Genomic DNA, 20,541 nt, shown 5'->3' with positions numbered 1-20,541 from the left:
TTCCTGACAAGAACATTGATAACATCCGAGTAGGCAAAATGTATTTCATATCATTCCAGTGGAAAGAAGAGTATTACTTCAATATGACTCAGTGTGAAATTCCTCCAGACTTGATGGGACTGAGGTTGCCATGCTAAATATGCATTCATGGAGAATTACAAAGGAGTATCCTCCTCTTCTTTCAGAAGATTGGACTGTGCCTCATTTTCTATTTGAGCACAGATCAACTGATGTATCTGTGAAAAGGTAAATGCCCTCATCTGTTCCAGAGAATTTACATATCACAGAAACAGAGAACAGTCCAAGTTGGAAGGGTCTTTGAAAGACCATCTGGTCCAACCTTTCCTGGGGAAAGGGAGCCTAGATGAGATTATCTAGCACCCTGTCCAATCGCATCTTGATTACAGTCAAACATCCAAGATCTCACAGCTATGCTAAGCCTATATTCAGCATTTTGCTCTGTTTCAAAGCTACAGAATAATAGGCAGGAATGACCACCTTACCCGGCAAGATCTAATGCTCTGATGTTGTTGCTGATGCCTTCTTCTGAACTAGAATTTGAGGACACATCCCAAAGACTGTTATTATCGGACAGGATCTGATTGAGATGGTATCGGGAGAAGTGTGTTCCTTCTACTCGTTGCCTGTAAGCCTTTGCTCTTTCTCGAAGTTCTCTCACCTGCACATCAAGGTTTCATAAGTTGCACGTCTATTTAAAGTTCACTAATAGGCTATAACATTATAACATATTTGCATTAGCTAATGGCAGCCAAAGGAGAAATGCAAGTTACTCATAATACAGGGCCACCCACAGCACTAACATTGCATGCCGCAGTAAATGCAACAAAAGGAAAGAAAAAATAACAAAAGCGTGTATTTAGTAAGCATGTTTGAGCCATGAAGCCAAAGCAAAATTGTCATTTACTTATTCAATGAGCACAAAAAGTTATGCAGCAACTATGAATAAGTGTAGTGCTGGATTCTAGTTTTTCCATCAGCGCTCAGACACAGTGCTCCAAACATTCAAACAGGAACTTAGATGCAACCAACCTCCATATACCACATGGAATTTAAGGTGTTTTGAGATGCCTAAGGAGAGGAATACAGAATTATTTTAAAATTTCTTATTTTTCTCTCAACACTGTATTGTTATTATCACCCTTGTAACATTATTTCAGTCTAAGAAAGAAATTAAATACTAAAAACCTGTCAACATAGCTCTATGCTGCCTCCCTGAGATTCAGTAAAAAGCTGTAAAACAAATACATCAGCACTGGTATTTCACCAGTCTTGCCAAGCTTGCAGAAGTTAATTTAGATTTCTAAGCCTTAACACCCAAAAATACATTCACCACACACAAATCTATGATTATTTCAAGTCAATAGGTCTATGTGCATGTGTAATACTGAGTTTGTATGCTGTGAACACCACAACTGTCTCTAGCTACATTAATCTTATCTCAGTGAGGAGGTGATGATTACATAAGAACTCTTGGTGCTTCTGTATGTAAGACATATTATCAAAAGCATTCCTTCTAGGCTATCAGTAACTGTAAGAATGAGATGTCAGGTTTAGTCTTAAAAAAAAAGTGAATAAGCCCTCTCTTTAGACATTATACTGCTGATTTTACACCATCAATTTTTATGGTTAAAACTGTTTTAACACTCACACTGTCTTGTGTCCTTCACCCAAACACAACTGAAGTGCAGGAAGAGAAAGCAACAACAAAACTTCTATGTTTAAATGATCAAAAATAACTTTGTGATATTGTTGTGTGAATTCTGGCTCACTAAAAATGGCTCACAGGAAATAAGTATTTTGTCAAAGAGCAGGAAAGTAATACTGACACCTCCTCTAGCACATTTTCATAGCTTTTCTTATTTATTCTTCTTTCATGTTAGACTTCACATCGTTCTTCCTGCAAGGAACAGAGTTAAGTGGGCCAAATTCCGCTAAACCCACTAAAAGTAACTGGATGTAGCAGATGGAAATCTACTTAGCCCACACTAGCTAACATCTCACAATATGGCCCACTAAACTTCCAAAGAATAGCCCATTAAAATATATACTTATTATTTTAAGATGAGAGTTTAAAGTCTGAGGTGCAATTGATCTACTGGATTATTCACTTTAAGTAGAAGAATGAAAAATTAATTATGATAGCCACAACAGAAGGAATATAAATCCAGAGCAACAGGACACTGCAGGGGGAGGAAGAATACTATGTCTCCAGCAAATTGTGAAGAAGTACAAAGGACAACCATCTCCTCCAGCGACTCAGCAGGCAGCATTATCTCAGCAGGACACAGGCCCCAGAGAGTCCTACTGTGATTGTGAATTGCCCACATTAATTTTTCAAAAGCATAATTCAAAGAGATTTTTTTTCATTTGACTGCTGAAAAGCAACCCTTAACAATATATTGTAGAGGTCTAAGAGTAATCACTACAGCTAAGGTCATATCAGGATTCTATTACAGCCTTTGCCTGTTTGGGCTCAGAACTTCAGAAAGTCTGCTTTGGACACAAAATTACGCATGTGCAGTCACAGCCGAGGGAGAAACTAGACTGAATCAGTCAGAGCTTATCATCTAATCACATATGCAAAAGATGTTCTGTAGGCACCTTCAGCGGGGGTGAGTCTCAACAAGCTGTCAGAGGCAGAGGTTAGATAAAGCTTTGAAGAACATTTCTCTTCACGTCAGTGCATTAGTACAGGAACAGGCATGGAATCATGTAGAAACCAAAACGACTGTTGGGCAGCCTATACTGTGAATGGCCAAAGTACCTTTGTTGCTTTACAGTAACACCGATGCACTTGACACTTTTTCCAAGTAATGAATACTTTCATTAATCTGCTCTTTACATATTTGTCAAATGGCTAGATTCTTTTTTATGTCTGAACTGTGAATGAAATATTTTATTCAGTCCTACTCTTTTAGCCATGCTGGATGCCATCCTGTAGTTCTTAAAACAAAAATATTGATGGATGCTTAAAAAAAAAAAAAAAAAAAAGCCTAGCCAAGGATCAGGTCTATCAGCATTTGTATTCTTGTATTAACAGAGGTTTTAAGAATTAACCTTGGTTTTCTTCCAGCCTGTCTTGAAGACCGGAAAATTCCAAGCTTTAATATTGCTCTTTGTTTTCACTACACCCAGAACTTCTTTTTGAAGAGTTATAACCCTCAATGATATATATGGAAATATTAACAAGACAATAGCAAATTAAAAAAACTCTATATAGAAAAAAATCCCACACAGTATCACATTTACACAACCTAAATATTATTCTTTGTCTACTAGCAAAACTGGTTTGATATGCTGTACTGGCTTTGGCTGGGATACAGTTACATTTCTGCAGAGCTTGTATGGGGCTATGTTTTGGATTTGTGCTGAAAACAGTGTTAACACACTAATATTTCAATTACTGCTGAAAGGTGCTTACACAGCCTCAAGGCCTTTTCTGCTTCTCAGACTCCCCTGCCAGCGAGCAGGCTGGGGGGGGGCACAAGGATTTGGGAGGGGACACAGCCGGGGCAGCTGACCCCAACTGACCCAAGGGATATTCCAGACCATAGGACGTCATGCTCAGCACATAAAGCTGGGGGAAGAAGAAGGAAGGGAGGACCTTTGGAGTGATGGCGTTTGTCTTCCCAAGTCACCGTCAGACGTGATGGAGCCCTGCTGTCCTGGAAATGGCTGAACACCTGCCTGCCCATGGGAAGTGGGGAATGAATTCCTCGGTTTGCTTTGCTTGCGTGCACAGCTTTTGCTTTACCTATTAAACTGTCTTTAGCTCAACCTATGAGTTTTCTCACTTTTACCCTTCCGATTCTCTCCCTTATCCCACTGGGGAGGAGCGAGTGAGCGGCTGGCTGGGGCTCGGCTGCCTACTGGGGTTAAACCATGACATATGCTTACAGGCATGTGATTTAAAGTCTGAGAGAAAGAGGAGAAATCCAGGTAATTCCATTTATAAAAGTCTCTTCTACAAGAATTCATACTAGGATCTAATGTAGGTATGCATACATTAAAAAGTGCATGTAATCTAAGCATATTTGTCATCAATAAAACATTTATTATAGTCTTAAAATTAATTTGGTTCTTCCAGCTACCCAGCACAACTCTTCCGTTTAGAAGGCCCTAAAAATCCTAATAATTCTTTTTTGAATTCTTCATGCCTACTCCCAAGTGACTTCCTTCTAGTTTCCTCTGCAATTCCCTTGTCAGCAAGAGAATCTCCATGGAAAAGTCAGACATATCCAAACCACATATCTACAGAGTGGGAATTTCTTTGTTTCTCGTACGCTCTAATTAAATGCCGCATATATTTACTTCCTACATCTCTCAAACACAACCTAAAAAGGATCCTGCCTGGTAAAGCAGAACACGGATCCTTCACTTGCAGTCTCTTCATTCCTTCCCTTGACTCTGCTGCAGTGACTCCTCCCAGCTGGCTGTGCTGCAAACACAACCTACTCCAAGGCAATCCGCCCCTTTCCCCTCTCTTGCCTACCAGTCAGTTGCTCCTGAAGCTGAGCACTGCTCCTGACTGTTTTGAACGCTATTGATGCAACATCCAGTCTCCAGACAAAAGCCTTACATGCCAGGAAAATGACATAATATTCTACAGAAACATTCTGTATACTGCTTACAGTCAGGCTGCATGCAGTAGTTTAGATTACTCTACAGCCTTAGTGATGGTAAGACTAAGTCTAATGCATATATCAATACATATAAAAAATAAAAATATTGCTTGGTTTTAGTCCTCTAACATTCTCATGAGGCTGTTTTCACAGAATGGATTATGTCATGCATGCATACACAAAATCTGATTATGAATTATCTCAAACTACAATATACTTTAAACTTTGAGACCTAGTTCTCATTCAGTATTTCATATATATTCAATATAGATTTCTTTTTGCCTAAAAAGAGAAATAAAATTACTTGCTAGATCAAGTCCAGTGAGAAAACATAAAACTGAATGCTACTGCACTACGCCAGCAATTCCCAGAGAATGTTATTTCCAAAATCTCAAAGCCCAATACCCTAGAGCCATCTGCTCTGGTTCTATCTTCCACATCAGCTTGGTCCCAACTGGTAAGGAAACTCACATTTCCAAGCATTTGCCACACATTTAGCAACACACAGTGTCTCGTGAAGGTTCCCTCTATCAGCTGGGAGAAGCCCAAGTCACTTCAGTGAAATCTGACAGTTGCAGAACTAGCTCTAGCAGTTTCTTCGCACACCGCTAAAGGTTTTGATTTACTTGACTAATTCAGGAAACCATACTCAATAATCCTGCTCAGAAATCCTACAGTCCTGAAGCTGTTCAGCATTTTCAGAGTTCTGTCAAATGGGTTCAGTATAATACTGATCATAGTTACTGAATAAACTACATCAAAATACTTAGATTGGCTGACTTGCAAGAGAAATTCTTAATTTTGTGTTGTGTATGACTGAATTCAGCCGACCACTTTGAATGGATTCAGCATGGCAAGCTAACAAGCTGATCTTGATAGTCAAGCTGACCTAGGCTGATATGTATATTGGCATTTTCCTTGTATTCCCTTGGAATCACCTAATTCTACATTTTGAAAACTTAACGCTTGTTACAACTGCACTGAACATCAATGCTACAATCATCTGCTCCAAGAGACTCTGTCCTGCGTGATGCCGATTTGTAAGGGAAACAAAGCTCCCCCCTCACTTTGCATGTGTGGCGGTACATTTCCTTCCCCCTCCCCAGTCTGATTCACGAACTTGGGAAGGCTCGCTAGGCCTTAGCATAAGTGTCAGGCAGTTAAGCGACCCTTGACTGTGTCAGGAACTCTTACACAGCTAAGACAGGGAGGTATGCTGTGCGTCTCGTGGACTCCTGCTACACGACGGAGGCAGGGGACAGGAGTAGAGATAGCTAGTTCTCATAACAACCTGCAGCCAGTTCTCTCTTATAACAACCTTGAGACATTACAGTCCTCCCCTGACAATCTTGGAGCATCCCGTATCTGTTTTAAGCTAGTCTCAGAATTTTCCAGCGCAGTTGGGATTCCAGCAATTTGTGGATGACAAAAGTCAATCATCTCCCGAACCTATAAGCAGTGGTACTAAGTGAGGCCCTTTGAGCTCTCCTGGACCACAGTGGGCTGTGACCAGCATCTCCCTCTGAGCAGGACGCCTCTCAGAGCTCGCAAACTCTTCAGCTGGCAAAGATCAGAGGTCTGTGGCCAAAAGCCAACTGGACCTGGGCTGATACTCTCCGCTCCCTGAGGCTCAACCCTTCACCCATTGAGAATGATGCTGAAGCATTCGACGTGAATATTTCCACTGAACTCGAGGGGAATTTTTAACAGGTATACCTCTTTTAATTGCTTATGTATCTCTCTTAGTGCCTTTATGCATGTGTGTGTGTACTATTTCAGTCGTGATTTTTTTCAAATGTGAATGAATTTTAGGCTGCTATTATTATCCCTTTAGACATAAACCACTGACTAAGTCTGGGACTAGGAGTCAATCCAGCCACATCTAGGCTCCAACAGGAATCTAGAAAGCAAGGGGTTCTTCTCTGAACCTCGTGACTCAACGGGAGGGTCTCCCTTACCCCTTCCCACATTCCTGATCTCTGCACAAATCACAAGAAATTAATTCTTTGTAACATTCCCTTTTACCCTATTACATTTTTGGTCCCTATATACATAAGTTTAGTTTGATTCTAACTTAATTTTCCTGTGTGCATTTTATCCATGTACTAAGTAATAGAGTGAACCTTGCCATCAAATTCTCTGAGGTTGCACTTCCATATAAATTTCTATTAAATCATTTTCTTATTGCTCATACAATTGGGGGTGATTCTTTAAGTGATCTGAACCGCTCATTTCCCACCCCCAGGACAGCATGTCACATTAATATATTCTCTAAGTCACACTGTCTCTTTTTTTTTTTTTCTTACTACATATTATACTGGCTTGTCAGAACCTAATTTTCTTTGTATACTCACCTTTGGGAACTTGAGTCATTAGCATTACAATCTGAAAACTGTATCTTATAAACACCACAAGTCAGTTTTTTGCATACAAAAAATCAAAACACAAAGCATACTCAGGCTTCAGGTTTTTAAGAATACTCACTTGGTTGGGAACTTTACTCCTGATTCGAGACCAAACTCCATCTTTGTAGAAATACTGGGCTGGAGACAAAAATTTTGACCTATATTCAGTGTTCATCTTCCTAAGAAATCAAGAATGAGGAGAGGAAAAAAAAGACAGAAAGAATAAAGCTTGACATCCAGAATACTCTTTAAGAGCACTTTTAAAGTTCTATCAACAATCATAAGTATACTTGCACTTAAATGCCAGGGCTGAAATGCAAAAAATGCATGCTTTGAAACACAGCTCATCCATACCAACACAACTAGGAAAGCTACAAAAAAGGTCATTCACAGTTGACAGCTCTCCAAGTAGTTACTCCTGTTGGTTTTTCCTCACAACCTTTCTACCAGAAGCTTTTGCCCTGACAGCCAAATCAGCAGAACATAATACACACATAAGCCTCAATTACTTAAACACAAAGTGAAGCCTCTTGGTTTACGCCACTGATGAAGGTGCATTTAAGTAAAAATGCCTCGTTTGGCACTAATGTGTCCGAGATGTTTCTTTCTATGAATTCCACTCTAAAGGCGCTCTGCATATGGGTGGGGTGAACTGCTGGGGCTAGAAACGCCTGACTACCAGAACAATGGTCAGTATAATTTATTTATGTCCTACTGCCTTTGATCTTCAAAAGGCCTCAGTACTTGAAAAGATGGATTCATTTTGCCTTCTGCCACACACATACATACGCAGACAAATTAACACCATCTAACCTATAGCAGGCAATAAGAAATACCTCAAGTCCTTAAGCACTGAACTGTGGATTTATCAGCCTAAATCTAGAAAGGTTTTTGTCTTTAATCTTGCTTCAGAACATTACTAACTTTATTTTAATATATACAGCACTGGGTAAAAAAGCCCTCTTTTTCAGTCCTTCTTCAGAAATAGATCCTAAAACCCGAAGTCAGAGAATAAATGCACCTTTGTAGAAAGAAAAATACCAAGGTAAAAAAACCCTTTATATTCAAAATTTCTTTCTATATGCCCCTTTCTTTGAAACTGACAGAATTCCTTCAGTTTTGGTTGCAAAACTAATGGATTAGCTCAAAAAATACATCACTGCTGTGCCTTGATCCCAGTCATTCTGCTGCAAAAGCAGGCCATGCAAGTCAGCTTGCATACAAAGTGACAGTCCTGCCTGCATATTGAGAACTTGCACATTTTGACAGCTATTTGCCCAGTGACTGTTTTGGAAACCTTTGTCTTGTGCTACCACACTGAAGACATAAGAGGCAGAAATTTGTCCTTAAATGAAAAAATCATAGCAAATGATGAAGAATTTTACACACTACTCACTGCAAAATAGACTACAATCTACTATGTCAAAGAGCTACAAAAACCAGAGTTAAAGGTTTTAACTACACTATAGCCACTCACCTTTTCATAAAGCAATTTTACTTCATAGAATTTTAGGTGATCATTTTGTAATTATCTCCCAATAGCCAACAGCATTCAGACCTAGGTAAGTCTCCTCTACCATCTTTAATCTAATGCCTTAACACTGCCAGAAAGTCATGTGAATGAAAGCAATCACTGGGACATTAAGCACAAAGACAGGAGAGATGGATTAATTTATGCATTTTAAAACCTACATCCATTCTGGGCTTTTATTTCTCTCAGGGTATCTCAGATGTGTAGAAAATGGAAACATGAGTTCAGTTCCTGCAATGTAGGTATGTGGCAGAAGAAAAAGGTACTTTGATAGCACTCAGTAACATACAATTTCATTTTGTTTCTGTGCTTGTCAGATTACCCTAAATGGGACAGATTTCTTTACTTCCCTTTACCTCATGTGTTTGCTTTTGTTACTCTGGGACAGAAGGTGGTACAGACTAGAAAAAGCAGACATCAGTTACAATCATCACAGTTTTAAGGCGTGGAGCAAGCACAGGAGAGCAGTTTGAAAGGTGGCTACAACTTCCAAAACACTCGCTGAAAGTCTAGTAGCAGCACTGCACCAATTAAATTTCATTCATGTTGAATTTATTAATAATATTATTATTGCATCAGAAGGTTCAACAGAACGAGTGTGGTTACAAAGCTTCCACTGCCTCTGCCCAGGGAAGGGGATGGAAATTAACACCAGGTTTAGATGTACCCAGAGGAAGCTCAATCCCAGCACTGCAAGGGGGCACCTGCCCTGCAACTGTAGCATGGCATGGTTAAAGGTCCATTGTCCATCGGTCTAAATACTAGGCTGCTGTACACCTATTCACTAGGCTAGGTTTTCCTATTTCATACATACCCATGACTTGTATGTAAAGAGAGGGGCTTTGGACTGATATGTTGCTTATTTTTTTGTTTAGGATGTTTCTGTTCTGATTTCCCTTGTTTTGCTGCATCTTCTGCTGGCTTTTGAAACGGTTCTTCCCTCTTACTCTAAGGCAAAGATAATTTTAAAAATACCACATTAGCTAACAATCTGAAAACCCTCATATTCCTTTTGACATCAAGCTTTTGCAAAAAGTTAATTTATTATAGTGTTAGCTATTTTGCATATTTAATACAAACAAGAATATTACATTCCTTTGTTAACACAAAAATAAACTAGCAAAATGCCAAAGCTAAAATTCTGAGTGCAACATCCATTTAGTTAGTTGATCCATTTTGTACACTTTACAAAATGAATTTAACATGAAACAGAAATAAAATAATACGATACCTGCGCATTCTAACCCGAGTTGTGTAAGACTTAACATGTATATTTCTGGGATTTGTAATAAATAAAAAACCAAAAACTCTTAGCTTTATAGTCAAGCAATATAGACCAATTTATAATAAACCAAAAGGCAAATTTTTAATTTGGCTGCCATTCTGGTTTATAAAGGGTCAGATTAACTTGTTCAGTTTTCACATTAAAGGTATTTTTTTTCACGCTTGTTTTATCCTCTTGGAAATCTCATGCATGATTTCTGATTCTGCTAGAGATCTTTACAGATATTGTTCAAATTCAAGGAAAAAAAAAAAAGGAAAGAAAAAAAAAAAGCCCACCAAAATCCCCCAAACTTTTTCAAGATATTCATCGGAGAAGAGATATTGGTATAAACAAAAAGTGTTTCAGACACTTTCACCAAAATTCCGTTCTCATGTCTTCTCTTCCTTCACTTTAGTAGCTCTCTTGGGAAAACATAACCTGAATTTCCAGTGTTAAAAACAAAGAAATGCTTCCCATGCCTTTCAAGCTTTCCTCACATCTGCTAGAAGAGGCAAAAGGGGACATAAAATTCCTCACTCCCAGATTTAAAGCACTGGGCAGGTCTGAGTTTTAAATGATAAAGCCTCCAAGCCAACAATCATCTTTAAGAACCTCCAATGTACCAATGGCTTAAACTGAGCCACAGGCACTGCATGTTAAGTATGCATTTTGCTCAGTAATGGTCTTAGTGAACATGTTGTCTGATAATGGCTCTTTCTGTTTATCAAGGAACAGAGATGGATACTGAAGAGACTCATACATGGTCCTTCTACCTGAAGGATGACTAGCTAACCTGCAGGAATTTAGACAACACTACACTTGGCAGCTTGCTACAAAAATAGACATTCACATGTCCACCTTGGAAAATAGGTTAGCTGTCATGCAGCCTAAATTGCTCTCACCTATTTTTAAAAGGTCTCAACCTGAAACAATTTCTTTTCATTAAATGTATTTGGTAGAATGGCCATAGTCATGTTTCCTAAAAGTCCACTTAAATTTGTCCAAGCCAAGAGCAAGACAAGGAAACGCAAGGCCTCAGACAGCCAATTTACTTTCATAAAAGACATTTTAATGTTTTCAACTGAGTAACAGAGCCTACGCAGACTACACAATGTCCTGTTATAGCCCTCTCCTAAACACAATTACTCACCTTTCAACTTATCAAGGCAAAGGGAAATGAATTGTAACCTTTCCTCCATGTTTCTTCAAATTACTATTGGCTGAAAATCAGTTCTAACTGTGGCATCTTCCATACATCAAAATATTTTTTTTTAATTCACACTATGTACACTATGTCTGATTTATGAGATCCAAAAAGTTCCAGACCTCCCATCCAGCCCTCCTCCATACCAAGAGACTGCACTGGTACCAATGAGAGTATAAATCAGAGATCTAGATTTCAGAAACTATCCTAACAACCAGAAACAAAGTTTCAACTAAAAAAAAAAAAACCCCACACATGAAAACTCATAAATTAAGGTGACAGGAAAAACACACTTAAAATGTCATTGTAAACTGAACAAATGCACTACAGAAACTACAGAACCCACTACAGAAACCCGTAAGAGCAAACAGAGCTGTACAGTGTTATTTTAAGTCTTTTATAGCAAAACCACTACTGAGTCCAGTGTCATTAGCAACAGCTCTAAAACTAAACTAAAAAATTTCACAATAAACCCACCCCTGCATTATAGAAAAGAACAATCAAAATTATATAAGTATACTTGTTCACAAACTGGAAATTCTTTCTCTTCTGAACCACCTCTTTCTTGTGGACCCTTAACAGGAGGAGACCCTTTGAAATTTCTCTCATGTGCAGTTTCAGAAGTAATTGCAGGAGATTTAAATGGAGGTATGGATTTACTTGTGTTGCTAATAACCTGGGGGGGAAAGAAAACAACAACAACAAAGTGTGATTTGCTTACCTTCAGGCTAAATTTTCAAAATCACTTAACCACTTCATGCAAATACACTCACATAAGAGCAGAGACGGTCACGTGTACAAATACAGCAAGTGCAGACTAATTAACTTCCAGGACAAATTAAAGAGAAACTTAATTGATAAAAATACATTTAAAAGCAACCAAGTCAGACGCAGTTAAACCTGTGGTCAAACGCTGTTCTTACTGAAGCTCACTAACAGAGATTTCGTTTATTTGGGAAGACAGTTCACCTTCAGAGTTGTATGTAGGATCCTATTTTTTAAAACATATGCCATTAAACTTCCCTATGAGTCCTCAGTACATGCCTAGTCCACAAGTAACAGACAACTGTTCTGTGTTTTAGAACTGGAAGCTTAGGACTTGTGTAATTTGACCTATCCACTATTTTTCAGTCAATACGGTATTATAAACCAAGGTGGAGAATTTGCCTAATACGCAGTCAGGTATCATCTCCTCATGGGGTGCCTAATTAAAAGACCATGTCCTATGTCACAAGCATACATTTTCCCCAGCTTTGCTAAGAGAGTTTAGGTCTGACTTATAACCTAACTTGGATAACTTTGATATTTTCACAGAACCTCTTCAAGGGAAAGGTACTGTCAGTATTCAGTGTTAGATATATTCTCCATTATATCAATAGCAATCAAAAGAATATCAGTTTGTTAATATATATAACTTTTCTCATGAAATTCTAATCTTAAGTTTAGAACCTGCAAACATTTATACATATTTAGATTGTCTCTAAGTTCTATTTATCTAAGGATTTATAGTGCCTATAGACTTATTCTTACAGCTTCTTATTCTGTATAAGCTGTGAAAAAAAGGGTTTAGATTTCAGTCTTTCTTCTGAAATAGCACAATGTTCAAAAGCATCAGTAATTAAATTATCAAACTGATTTCTAATAGAATCAAATGGAATTCTCTACGAAATTTTCTGCAAGGTGACTTTCTGTGATCTGCCTCTTCCTCAAATGGTCCTTTGACTTCTGTACTGTTGTCATGCATTTCAGTGAGTTTTCCTTGGATAAGGGACTGCTGGGAAACAGGTATCTCACAGTAAGTCGACCTGCTTGGCATTCCAGCAGAAAAAGACAGGACAGTGATCGATCCTGGTTATCAACATTTATTGCCTCTGAAAGCTGTTACTGAACAAATCTGCTACCTGTGGGTAAAAACAGAGAGCTCACTATCTGCAGTAATCCCATTAATGTATATGCTCCTAGTGAAGAAACAGAAGATAAAATAAAAGCAAAGTGCCTATTTTATACTGTAAAATGACCAAAAGATGGACTGAGTCTCCGAAGTCCTGATCCCAGTAACAATGAATTGAAAACACAAAGCAATCTCACAATCAGAGTTACTCTGTGGTCTGATCAGAAATAGCAGCATTTCCAATCCTACAAAGTCCCAAAACTCATGAGATGTATTAAAATGCCACAATAGTATCTTAAAATCAGAAGATTCCACTTTTAAATATAAACAGTTCTCATGAAAGAAAAAAACACTACAGAGGTGCACTTTAGAGCTTGGAAGTATATATGCACAAAGATGGAGACTGAGAATAAGAAACTGTGGTAACCCATAAAAGACCATGAGAATAAATAGTGAAACCTGAATTATTTCAGTGGCAAGACATGTTGTTAAAATACAGAACACCTGAACATTCCTCTGTTGATTAGCTATATGCTAGATAACATAAAAATTATAAAAATTAAGTGTAACATTGAGTAGGATCTTAGTGCTCCTAAGGTAACTTAATGCAAACAGAAAAAAATGGTCCTGTTAGAAAGGATGGAATACAACCAGGGATAAGGAGAATGAGTAATTAGACCTGACTACAATACAGAATCACAGGGAAACAAATCTAATTATACTGCACTTCTGTATATTGAGAGAAAAAAAAAAAACCCCATGTAACAACATTCAAGTTTGTCATTCCCCTGCCAAAAGAGGAAGAAAGGAAATCTTGGAAGGTAAGCAACTTTGCTGATACATAACAGAAAGTATTCATTTACTTTCTGGATTCTTTAAAGTTACCTGTTCAGCTGCAAGTATTGGTGACTTTTCATGAGGACTCTTCCAAACAAATTGGCTTTGATATTCAGAATTTCTGGGAAAAGTATTTAAACGTGAAATATTCATGCCCGCTTTCCTCTGAAGGACTCTGTGAAGCTGACAATATGAAAAAAGAAAAAAAATAACACCAGTTGTTCCCTTTCCTACAATGTTTTGCAAGTCAGATATCTTTCAATGCACACCTTCAAACCAATGGTTTGGGGTTTGGTTGTATGAATTAAATGAACGCAAAGTACATTTTCTCATTATAGACAACAACCCCCAAAAGTCTATATATTATTGGCTAAATCCTTGTTTAACTGAAATCAATAGTGATGGCACATGAAAGGCATTTCCTATTGACCTAAGTGGAACCAAAATCTGGTCTCAAAAGTACTGTTCTCCCAACAGAGAAGCTACAACGTAGAATATCAAAACACAGAACTAAGGAGAGAGTTAGACAACAGAGGCTGGTGTATGTGCATTAAATTACCATAAGTATCAGATTAGTAATTTTTATATTGGTCAATTAAAAAAAAAAAAAATCTTCCCTTACCCCATTACCCATTTTTTCTAATTCCTTTTTTGGAGATGAAAGTGCTTCATTTTGATTTGCTGAAGCTGCAGAGGGTGATCTCTTCATGTTGTTTTCTGCAAGGGCAAGGGCTGTTTCACCTCTAGAGTCTACTGAATGTGACCAAACTTCTCGGGGGAGTCTGGGTCCTTCTGGCGTTTCAATTTTTTCCTGATTCACATCATTGTTGTTGTGGTCTGTGTGCAACTCTGCAGTTCTAAGAACTTCAGTTTCAAGTGGGTCATTCAAATCACAATCTGCTGTCCATTCAAAGGACTTTGAAATCTGTGGATTATGGTAAGGTACCCTTCTCTTGGAAATGAATTTTGGTTCTCTCGTGATTCCTGAAAAAGACATATTAGGTTTAACAAAAACATTCTACTGAAGACATAATATGACTCTATTACTAGACTGAACTAAAAGTTTATCATACAACTGATTATTAGAAAAAACTATTTTAGCATCTTTGAGCAATGACAGCCTATGAATTATGGGCACGGCTGTGAAATTCTGTCTTCTTTCCCGTCTCTGAATGCCTTTCCTTTCCACTAGAGACAGGAACATTGTGCTCCAGGACCATGTTGGATAAAATCCTATAAAGCAAATATGGCCACAGGACAATCTTTTGCAAGTTGATTCTGGGAGCTGAACAACAACAACAAAATTAACACAGCCAGTGAAAAGAATGTGGTTCACAGAGATACAGAATAACCAACCTGCAGCGATAAAGTATGCCACAAACACTTCTCATTACACATGCACAATACACCTTGCTGAACAGGTTCTCACCGATTGTGACAGGACAGTGACAGATTTCTATCCATCTAATACAACTGTGATTTAAAACCATCTCATATAGCTGGTGACTTTTTACAGTACAAACAAAAAAACATTTCCAAAATTGTAAAAAGACTATGTAACAAAACCAGGTATCAAGTTATTTTAAAGAATTGCTGGCCTTTACATGTGCAGATGAAAATAAAATTACCCCACTATTTTAAGAGGAGGATTGAATGACCGAACACATTTAAAGCAGCAAATCATAATCTAACTGCAAAGTGCTCAACTGTGATGGAAAAATAAGTGAAGGCCCCTAACTGGCTGAAAAAAACACTTTCTAGGAGAGAGAAACTCCTATCTCATTAAAAAGCAATGTAGAAAGAGAGAACAACCAACAGTGAAAGATATACAGAATGTCTGGATGTCCGACTACACAAACAGGTGGTAGGAAACAACTTCAGTGGAAAAACACTGGAAAAGTAGCAGGAAGGAATGCAGAGCACCTGCAGCTGTTAACTTTTTGTGGTGATGTTCCAAGTCATTCTTAAAACTACCAACTATGTGTTTCAACAGGAAAAACCAGAAGTGAATTATCAATAACAACCTGCAAGTCCTATGAGGTGTCAAGAGCAACATTTGAAGATGTAGATGGTTAAATGACCAGAAAAGAGGTGGGAGTGAAAATGAACACAAAGGTGTAGGAAAACTATACCAAGGATGCACAAAAACACTGCTACAACATGAGGAGGAGGAGAAACTGCTGTATTGCTAACTTATGACTTTATTGCAAGTCTTGTAAAATTTGCAGTTTTGTTTGACTTAAAAGAAGCATGGATTGCAATTTTAAAATTAAGTTAATGTGTTTGGATGTTCGGGTGTTTCAGAATTCGTGGAAGTTATACTTTTCAACACAGGTACCCATACACAGAGCCACGTGCTAGGGAAAGCAAGATTAAAGAAATATATATTTTGCAGTAATGGAAGCAAGCAGTAATATATGTAACACACAAACTTTAGCATGATTGAATTATTAAATAAAATGTCTAGCATCTCGACGAAAAACAAACCCTACTCCCAGTGGTCAGTTCTTAATTACTCCGCCATAATTTAGAACACTTATCATACTGTAGGAATGAATATATTGGACTCTAATTACACGGACTGCATAGCGCGGTTGCACTGAATTGCACAACTTTGTTAATCTGTCTTGTGCCACTACAATAATTACAATTTTTTACTGCTCCTTTTCAAAGCACTGCAGTTGTCATCACTCTCCATCTTACTCCTATTCCTCAGCTCCCTATGGGCCTTTCAATCCAGATGCCATTTCCTTTGTCTTCTATTTCCCAGCCCCACATTTTCCTGCCATGATAAAGTCTACAACGCCTAACTCCTGGACGACAGCATCACAAGCTTTTCCGTTTAATGCTCATGGGTTGGTTTTTTTTTTCAGTTAGCTGTCCCTGTTAGTCTTCATAACAATTTCACTTTGTATCAAACTTTACCCCAATTTAGTCTCCTATTAGATATGGAATTTTACTTGGTGTTTCCATGCACCACAGGTAACCCAATGCCTCCTTCTACACACCCTGTATGGGTTAACACTGCACCTGTGGTTCATGTTTGAGACTCAGCTTACACTGTATGTCAGAAACCACGTATTTTTCAGGTTTTATATAAACACCACTAAGGTGAAAAGCAAGTTTCAGTGCAGCCAGAAAGAATATGGCATTCAAAAACATATTCTTAAATGATGACCAGGAATATGCTTTTACCTATATAAAGTGCACAAACTGCAAACGCTACCAGCTCACTGTGGCCGTGCACTCAATCACAGCGAACCTCTCCAGGCCTCCCGCGGCCCAGGCTCATCCTTACCAGAGCCAGCGCCGGGGTTTGCAACTGGGGGTGCAGCTTTCAGGGGCGCTTACCAAACTGATCCGACCGAAGTCCTGCCCACAAGGATTTCTGCTGTTGGGACGGGCTACAAAACTCTGGGGTTTTCCATCTGAAGTTTCTCTTATATTCACTCAGTCCCTGCAGCAAACAGAGAGGTGTATGTCAAGTGAGGGGTGTGTGTCCTGCTTCTAGTGGTAACAGATCTCGGAGGGGAGAAACACCAACAAGGCCGCTGCAGGATTCAGCTAAGCCGGCGGGTTGCTCTGCATCTTCCAAACCCACCCCCATCGAAGAGCAAAAACTACTTGATCGCCCTGCAGAACAAGCGTGGAATAATTTCACGCACCAACAGGTATGCCTAAAACTGACTCGTATCTTCAAGCGACTAAAGCTTCAGAACAAACACAGCCTGAACCCTCCGCCACCCACACGACCGAACTCTTTCGCTCTTTATTCACCGCCGCTCCTCAGCACAAGGGTCTCCCGCTTTATCGGCGGCACCCCCTCCTTCTGCCGGCTGCGGGGGCCCGCCGGGCCCGCCGCTCCCCCGCGGCCCGGTGCCCCTCCACACACACACCCGCACACCCCCGCCACGGCCGCTGCCCGGGCGGCCCCCACCGCCTCACCCTGAAGCGCACGGGCATGGCGGAGCGCGGGCTGCCGGGCCGCGGCCGTCAACACCGCCGTTCCCCTGGCGAAGCCGCCGGCCCGGCCCGGCCCGCCTCGCCTCGCCTCGCCTCGCCTCTTCTTCCCGGGCGCCTGCGCAGTGGCCGCCCGGCAGGGGCGGGGAGCACGGCGGTCGGCGGTCCGCTCCTTCCCCTCACGGCGCTGCCCTTCGGGGGCCATATTGGCGGGGGGCGGCCGCCGCCGCCTCACCTCACGGCGCTGCCCTGGGGGGCCATGTTGGCGGGGGGTGGCCGCCGCCTCACCTCACGGCGCTGCCCTGGGGGGCCATGTTGGCGGGGGGCGGCCGCCGCCTCACCTCACGGCGCTGCCCTCGGGGGCCATGTTGGCGGGGGGCGGCCGCCGCCGCCTCACCTCACGGCGCTGCCTTGGGGGGCCATGTTGGCGGGGGGCGGCCGCCGCCTCACCTCACGGCGCTGCCCTGGGGGGCCATGTTGGCGGGGGGCGGCCGCCGCCTCACCTCACGGCGCTGCCCTCGGGGGCCATGTTGGCGGGGGGTGGCCGCCGCCTCACCTCACGGCGCTGCCCTGGGGGGCCATGTTGGCGGGGGGCGGCCGCCGCCTCACCTCACGGCGCTGCCCTCGGGGGCCATGTTGGCGGGGGGCGGCCGCCGCCGCCTCACCTCACGGCGCTGCCCTCGGGGGCCATGTTGGCGGGGGGTGGCCGCCGCCTCACCTCACGGCGCTGCCCTGGGGGGCCATGTTGGTGGGGGGCGGCCGCCGTGTTCTCCACAGGAAAAGCCTTTTCCCCCTGCCTGTGGCAGGAGAACGGCGCCGTATCGCCGGTGCAGCGTATCTGGGGAAGGAGGACGGGGAGGCGTGCGCGCCTGCCGGCGTGTCGGTCAGTAGCGTCGGGCGCTTGGCGCTAAGGCAGGGCAAGGCCGGGGGAATTACTGGACGCCTGGTTAAAAAAAAAAAAAAATTACACGCCCACGCTCGCAGCACTGTGTTGGTACAAAAATAAGAGTTTACAGAAAGGAAAAATAAGCTCCCTTACCTTTCTGGAGCCTGTGCGATGGCGTGCCAGCTGCCCATCCTCCTTTGCCACCTCACCTGACCTCGCTGCACCCTCGGGAGACCCTAATCCACCGTCTGGTTCAGATCTTCCCTTGGGGCTCGCTTTTTTGACTGCCTTCCCGCTGCTAATCTCCATCCTGACTCTTCGTAGCGAATTAAAAATAATTGAGAGGGTGGTAAAAAAAAAAGGGGTAAGATAGATACACTAAAAAACAGCTCGGGCAATCTTTTTGAGCTCCCTCTGCCCGTGGCTGCTGACCCTCCCTGTCTTCTTCGTAGGGCCTGTTGCTGGTCACTGATGCCTCTAACACAGCGTAAGCTTCTGGAGCAAGGGCTTTGTCACCTCTGCCTGCAAAGCACCCTGCCAGACATGGGAGGAATGATTTGGTGCCAGTACCACTGACTTAAGCAGAGTTTAGGCCCAGTTGGACCCTCTATAAAAGGAGAGCAACGATTTTTTTACCGTCGATGCGAGGAAGGAGAGAGCACCAATCTGTAACGAAAGGCTTGCGAGCACAGTAAAATGTTCTGCGATGTAAACAGCGGGGGAAGAAAAGGAATGAATGTGCTGCATCGATAGTGTTTCCAAGTTTCATACATCTTTATTAATAAATTTCAAGATCAAGACAATAATTTTGTTATAATTTGCTTGCTGATTACACTTGAAACTGCTGGGTCCACCAAATAGTTTGTTTTGTTATTACAGTGGTTTATTTCATAACATTCAACCAGGTCTAGTTCCGCAAATTTTCTAAAGTAATGCATAAACTTGTTACAGAATGTGAAAAGCCAGCTGGCAAACTCCTTGTTCAAAATACAGATTCCAGGTCTGCCAGGAATCTCTCCTCTTTGATATGTATGGAAACCAGGCCAAACATAATTTCAGTATGTTTTTAGGGTGTTTTCCAATTAACCAAACTATAATAATGTATTTAGAGATGCTTTGGGGCTGTCTGGATTCGGAGATGGGTTTGATTCTTTAATGCAGAAACATAACATGACACCACACCATCCTGAAATGCAGGATATTATATTTCTTAACAATGTCTTTCCCTTTTTTTAAGATGAAGCAAAATAAATTATCCTGAAACAATGGAATTCACATTCCTCCATATGCACTGATTGATTTAAATTGCATTTTAAATCTTCTCCTTATAGCTAAGAGATAGGAATACCTGATGTGGAGGAAGCACTTTAGTAAATATGTCAACCACTGAGCTACTAGGATCTTTACCTCATGCTCTTTATCACTGCTGATGTATACTAGCTACTTCAAGTTCAATGTATATACATTACTGAACACACAGTTATTCAAGGTAATATGATGTAAGAATGCTAAAATGCTTAGGCTGGTAAGAATATTTTCATATGAGTGCTGAATAAATAATGAAATCATAAAAATGGATCCATGTGTGGAAAAAGTTACAGTGCATTCACAAACTCATGGTCCTGAAAAGAAGGAAAATATTGTTTCCAGTTTTCTGGAAATAAACTAGCTGGGACTGATGTAAATGTGCATCCCTCAGTAACTGGTCTGTATTATTTATTGGATCCCATTGTTTATAAAAATAAGCATTTAAAGCTTGTGTTGCTACATAACACATTTAAGTAGTTTTGAGTTCAAGTCACTTCACACTTCTATAACACTTGAGAGGTTGACCATCTTCCTCCTTTATTTCCTATAAAGTAAATAATAGTGTTTTATTTTGCCTTACTGATACCTACTCCAGATTTAGATCTTCTTGTT

The 20,541-nt window shown here is 40.8% G+C and overlaps 1 protein-coding gene across 34 annotated transcripts in view; it reads right to left on the bottom strand.

Annotated features, from left to right (window-relative positions):
• The window catches only part of MDM1 (Mdm1 nuclear protein), a 74,648-nt gene that overhangs the window by 8,378 nt on the left and 45,729 nt on the right, over window positions 1-20,541 (bottom strand). For 30 of the 34 annotated variants that reach the window (XM_041120479.1, XM_041120494.1, XM_041120489.1 and 27 more), the window contains 9 exons: window positions 18,775-18,937; window positions 17,127-17,232; window positions 14,398-14,759; window positions 13,824-13,958; window positions 11,568-11,723; window positions 9,394-9,527; window positions 7,128-7,227; window positions 1,051-1,089; window positions 504-679 (listed from right to left, as the gene is read on the bottom strand). In XM_041120479.1, coding sequence (XP_040976413.1) covers window positions 504-679; window positions 1,051-1,089; window positions 7,128-7,227; window positions 9,394-9,527; window positions 11,568-11,723; window positions 13,824-13,958; window positions 14,398-14,759; window positions 17,127-17,232; window positions 18,775-18,937 — 1,371 coding nt within the window. Of the gene's footprint in view, window positions 1-503; window positions 680-1,050; window positions 1,090-7,127; window positions 7,228-9,393; window positions 9,528-11,567; window positions 11,724-13,823; window positions 13,959-14,397; window positions 14,760-17,126; window positions 17,233-17,720; window positions 17,850-18,774; window positions 18,938-20,541 lie in introns of those variants that run through there. The other 4 variants (XM_030002923.2, XM_030002926.2, XM_041120499.1 and 1 more) reach the window with 4 other exon arrangements.

This window comes from Aquila chrysaetos, chromosome 26 (genome assembly GCF_900496995.4).
Source record: "Aquila chrysaetos chrysaetos chromosome 26, bAquChr1.4, whole genome shotgun sequence".
NCBI classification, from domain to species: domain Eukaryota; kingdom Metazoa; phylum Chordata; class Aves; order Accipitriformes; family Accipitridae; genus Aquila; species Aquila chrysaetos.
The sequence above is the reverse complement of the archived record's forward strand: the minus strand, read 5'-3'. Positions and strand labels throughout refer to the sequence as shown.